The sequence below is a fragment of the Oncorhynchus tshawytscha genome, linkage group LG20, assembly GCF_018296145.1.
Source record: "Oncorhynchus tshawytscha isolate Ot180627B linkage group LG20, Otsh_v2.0, whole genome shotgun sequence".
NCBI classification, from domain to species: domain Eukaryota; kingdom Metazoa; phylum Chordata; class Actinopteri; order Salmoniformes; family Salmonidae; genus Oncorhynchus; species Oncorhynchus tshawytscha.
The window spans coordinates 47,091,691-47,097,181 of NC_056448.1; the positions used below are offsets into that span (position 1 = coordinate 47,091,691).

At 51.7% G+C, this 5,491-nt stretch overlaps 1 protein-coding gene across 1 annotated transcript; it reads left to right on the forward strand.

Annotated features, from left to right (window-relative positions):
- Positions 1-2,660: 2,660 nt before the first annotated feature.
- Positions 2,661-3,356, forward strand: LOC121840168 (spidroin-1-like). The gene has a single exon (XM_042302043.1). It carries the CDS (start codon positions 2,661-2,663, stop codon positions 3,354-3,356), a length of 696 nt encoding a protein of 231 aa, XP_042157977.1.
- Positions 3,357-5,491: the final 2,135 nt, after the last annotated feature.

Below are 5,491 nucleotides of genomic sequence, written 5' to 3' on the forward strand. Positions count from 1 at the left end.
CTACAGGGAAGGGTTAGGATCCGACAGGGAAGGGAGCCTACAGGGAAGGGTTAGGATCCTACAGGGAAGGGTTAGGATCCTACAGGGAAGGCTACAGGGAAGGGTTAGGATCCTACAGGGAAGAGATCCTACAGGGAAGGGTTAGGATCCTACAGGGAAGGGAGCCTACAGGGAAGGATTAGGATCCTACAGGGAAGGGGGCTTACAGGGAAGGATTAGGATCCTACAGGGAAGGGTTAGCCTCCTACAGGGAAGGGGGCCTACAGGGAAAGGTTATGATCCTACAGGGAAGGGTTATGATCCTACATGGAAGGGTTAGGATCCTACAGGGAAGGGTTAGGATCCTACAGGGAAGGGTTAGGATCCTACAGGGAAGGGTTAGGATCCTGCAGGGAAGGGTTAGGATCCTACAGGCAAGGGAGCCTACAGGGAAGGGGGCCTACAGGGAAGGATTAGGATCCCACAGGGAAGGGTTAGGATCCTACAGGGAAGGGGGCGTACAGGGAAGGGTTAGGATCCTACAGGGAAGGGTTAGGATCCTACAGGGAAGGGGGAAGGTTTAGGATTCTACAGGGAAGGGTTAGGATCCTACAGGGAAGGATTAGGATCCTACAGGGAAGGGTTAGCCAGGGAAGGTTTAGGATTCTACAGTGAAGGGTTAGGATCCTACAGGGAAGGTTAAGATCCTACAGGGAAAGTTAGTCCTAGGAAAGGTGATCCTACAGGGAAGGGTTAGGATCCTACAGAGAAGAGTTAGGGATCCTACAGGGAAGGGTTAGGATCCTACAGGGAAGGGTTAGGATCCTACATGGAAGGGTTAGGATCCTACAGGGAAGGAAGATCCTACAGGGAAAGTTAGGATCCTACAGAAAGAGTTAGGATCCTACAGGGAAGGGTTAGGATCCTACAGGGAAGGTTTAGGATTCTACAGGGAAGGGTTAGGATCCTACAGGGAAGGGTTAAGATCCGACAGGGAAAGTTAGGATCCTACAGGGAAAGGTTAGGATCCTACAGGGAAGGGTTAGGATCCTACAGGGAAGGGTTAAGATCCTACAGGGAAAGGTTAGGATCCTACAGGGAAGGTTTAGGATTCTACAGGGAAGGTTTAGGATCCTACAGGGAAGGGTTAGGATCCTACAGGGAAGGGTTAAGATCCTACAGGGAAAGGTTAGGATCCTACAGGGAAGGAGGTTAGGATCCTACAGGGGGAAGGGGGCCTACAAGGGTTAGGATCCTACAGGGAAGTGTTAGGATCCTACAGGGAAGGGTTAGGATCCTACAGGGAAGGGTTAGGATCCTACAGGGAAGGGTTAGGATCCTACAGGGAAGGGTTAGGATCCTACAGGGAAGGGTTAGGATCCTACAGGGAAGGGTTAGGATCCTACAGGAAAGGGTTAGGATCCTACAGGGAAGGGTTAGGATCCAACAGGGAAGGGTTATGATCCTACAGGGAAGGGTTAGGATCCTACAGGGAAGGGTTATTATGATCCTACAGGGAAGGGTTAGGATCCTACAGGGAAGGGTTAGGAAGGATCCTACAGGGAAGGATTAGGATCCTACAGGGAAGAGTTATGATCCTACAGGGAAGGGAGCCTACAGGGAAGGGTTAGGATCCTACAGGGAAGGGTTAGGATCCTACAGGGAAGGGAGCCTACAGGGAAGGGTTATGATCCTACAGGGAAGGGTTAGGATCCTACAGGGAAGGGTTAGGAAGGATCCTACAGGGAAGGATTAGGGAAGGGTCCTACAGGGAAGGGTTATGATCCTACAGGGAAGGGAGCCTACAGGGAAGGGTTAGAATCCTACAGGGAAGGGTTAGGATCCTACAGGGAAGGGTTAGGAATCTACAGGGAAGGTTTAGGATCCTACCTACAGGGAAGGGTTAGGATCCTACAGGGAAGGGAGCCTACAGGGAAGGGTTAGGATCCTACAGGGAAGGGGGCCTACAGGGAAGGATTAGGATCCTACAGGGAAGGGTTAGCCTCCTACAGGGAAGGGAGCCTACAGGGAAAGGTTATGATCCTACAGAGGAAGGCCCTAAAAATGGTCAAAGACTCCAGCCACCCTCGTCTTAGACTGTTCTCTCTGCTACCACATGGCAAGCGGTACCGGAGCGTCAAGTCTAGCTCCAAGAGGCTTCTTAAAAGCTTCTTCCCCAAACCCATAAGATTCCTGAACAGCTAACCAAATGGCTACCCAGACTATTTGCATTGCTCCCCCCTTCCCTTTACGCTGCTGCTACTCTCTGTTTATTATCTATGCATAGTCACTTCAACTCTACCAACATGTACAAATTACCTCAATTACCTCGACTAACCGGTGCCCCCGCACATTGACTCTGTATATAGCCTCGCTATTGTTACTTTTCTGCTGCTCTTTAATTATTTGTTACTTTTATTTTCTATTTTTTACTTATCTATTTTGTACTTAACACTTTTTTAAATCTTAAAACTGCATTGTTGGTTCAGGGCTTCTAAGTAAGCATTTCACTGTAAGGTGTATTTGTAAGGTGTAAGGTGTATTTGGTGCATGTGACAAATATAATTTGATTAGATTTTTGTAGGGGCCTACAGTGAAGGGGGCTTCAGGGAAGAGCTAGGGGCCTACAGGGAAGGGGGGCTACAGGGAAGAGCTAGGGGCCTACAGGGAAGGGGGGCTCCATGGAAGAGCTAGGGGCCTACAGGGAAGGGGGCTCCAGGGAAGAGCTAGGGGCCTACAGGGAAGGGGGGCTCCAGGGAAGAGCTAGGGGCCTACGGGGAAGGGGGGTCTACAGGGAAGGGGGTCTACAGGGAAGGGGGCTACAGGGAAGGGGGGCGTACAGGGAAGGGGGCCTACAGGGAAGGGGGCTACAGGGAAGGGGGGCGTACAGGGAAGGGGGCCTACAGGGAAGGGGGGCTACAGGAAAGGGGGGCTACAGGGAAGGGGGGCTACAGGGAAGGGGGGCTACAGGGGGGGCTACAGGGAAGGGGGGCTACAGGGAAGGGGGGCCTACAGGGAAGGGGGCTACAGGGAAGGGGGCCTACAGGGAAGGGGGGATACAGGGAAGGGGGCTTACAGGAAAGGGGGCTACAGGGAGGGGGGCTACAGGGAAGGGGGGCTACAGGGAAGGGGGGCTACAGGGAAGGGGGCTACAGGGAAGGAGGGGCTACAGGGAAGGGGGCTACAGGGAAGGGGGCTACAGGGAAGAGCTAGGGGCCTACAGGGAAGGGGGCAACATGGAGGGGTTAGGGGCCTACAGGGAAGGGGGCTACATGGAGGGGTTAGGGGCCTACATGGAAGGGGGGCCTACAGGGAAGGGGGGCTACAGGGAGGGGTTAGGGGCCTACAGGGAAGGGCGGGCGACATGGAGGGGTTAAGGGCCTACAGGGAAGGGGCGGCTACATGGAGGGGTTAGGGACCTACAGGGAAGGGGGCTACATGGAGGGGTTAGGGGCCTACAGGGAAGGGGGGGGGCTACATGGAGGGGTTAGGGGCCTACTGGGAAGTATCATGCTGAGAGGCCTAAAGAGAAGAAGCATCATGCTTGGGTGAATGCCTTGCACTGGCAATGCTTAAAGCTCTAACCATCTGAACTACGATTGGCTGATTTATTTATAGGAACTTATAATTGTATTGGGACAATTGACCATTTTGAGAAACATCACAATTGTTACATTTTAATGTATTTATAATATACACTGCTCAAAAAAATAAAGGGAACACTTAAACAACACAATGTAACTCCAAGTCAATCACACTTCTGTGAAATCAAACTGTCCACTTAGGAAGCAACACTGATTGACAATACATTTCACATGCTGTTGTGCAAATGGAATAGACAACACGTGGAAATTATAGGCAATTAGCAAGACACCCCCAATAAAGGATAGGCTCTGCAGGTGGTGACCACAGACCACTTCTCAGTTCCTATGCTTCCTGGCTAATGTTTTGGTCACTTTTGAATGCTGGCGGTGCTTTCACTCTAGTGGTAGCATGAGACGGAGTCTACAACCCACACAAGTGGCTCAGGTAGTGCAGCTCATCCAGGATGGCACATCAATGTGAGCTGTGTCAAGAAGGTTTGCTGTGTCTGTCAGCGTAGTGTCCAGAGCATGGAGGCGCTACCAGGAGACAGGCCAGTACATCAGGAGACGTGGAGGAGGCCGTAGGAGGGCAACAACCCAGCAGCAGGACCGCTACCTCCGCCTTTGTGCAAGGAGGAGCAGGAGGAGCACTGCCAGAGCCCTGCAAAATGACCTCCAGCAGGCCACAAATGTGCATGTGTCTGCTCAAACGGTCAGAAACAGACTCCATGAGGGTGGTATGAGGGCCCGACGTCCACAGGTGGCCCGACGTCCACAGCCCAACACCGTGCAGGACGTTTGGCATTTGCCAGAGAACACCAAGATTGGCAAATTCGCCACTGGCGCCCTGTGCTCTTCACAGATGAAAGCAGGTTCACACTGAGCGCATGTGACAGACGTGACAGAGTCTGGAGACGCCAGAGACATCGTTCTGCTGCCTGCAACATCCTCCAGCATGACCGGTTTGGCGGTGGGTCAGTCATGGTGGGGGTGGCATTTCTTTGGGGGGCCGCACAGCCTTCCATGTGCTCGCCAGAGGTAGCCTGACTGCCATTAGGTACCGAGATGAGATCCTCAGACCCCTTGTGAGACCATATGCTGGTGCGGTTGGCCCTGGGTTCCTCCTAATGCAAGACAATGCAAGACAATGCTAGACCTCATGTGGCTGGAGTGTGTCAGCAGTCCCTGCAAGAGGAAGGCATTGATGCTATGGACCGCCCATTCCCCAGACCTGAATCCAATTGAGCACATCTGGGACATCATGTCTTGCTCCATCCACCAAAGACACGTTGCACCACAGACTGTCCAGGAGTTGGCGGATGCTTTAGTCAAGGTCTGGGAGGAGATCCCTCAGGAGACCATCCGCCACCTCATCAGGAGCATGCCCAAGCCTTGTAGGGAGGTCGTACAGGCAGGTGGAGGCCACACACACTACTGAGCCTCATTTTGACTTGTTTTAAGGACATTACATCAAAGTTGGATCAGCCTGTAGTGTGGTTTTCCACTTTAATTTTGAGTGTGACTCCAAATCCACACCTCCATGGGTTGATAAATTTGATTTCCATTGATAATTTTTGTGTGATTTTGTTGTCAGCACATTCAACTATGTAAAGAAAAAAGTATTTAATAAGAATATTTCATTGATTCAGATATAGGATGTGTTATTTTAGTGTTCCCTTTATTTGTTTGAGCAGTGTATTTATTCACATTAGAAATGAGCGTCAGACTGCTGCACTGTAATATTACCCTCTAGATACACCTCTGCTGTTTTCAACCAAGATCTCAGCGACCACTGCCTCATTGCCTGCATCCGTAATGGGTCTGCGACCAAACGACCACCCCTCATCACTGTCAAACGCTCCCTGAAACACTTCGGCGAGCAGGCCTTTCTAATCGACCTTGCCGGGGTATCCTGGAAGGATATTGAT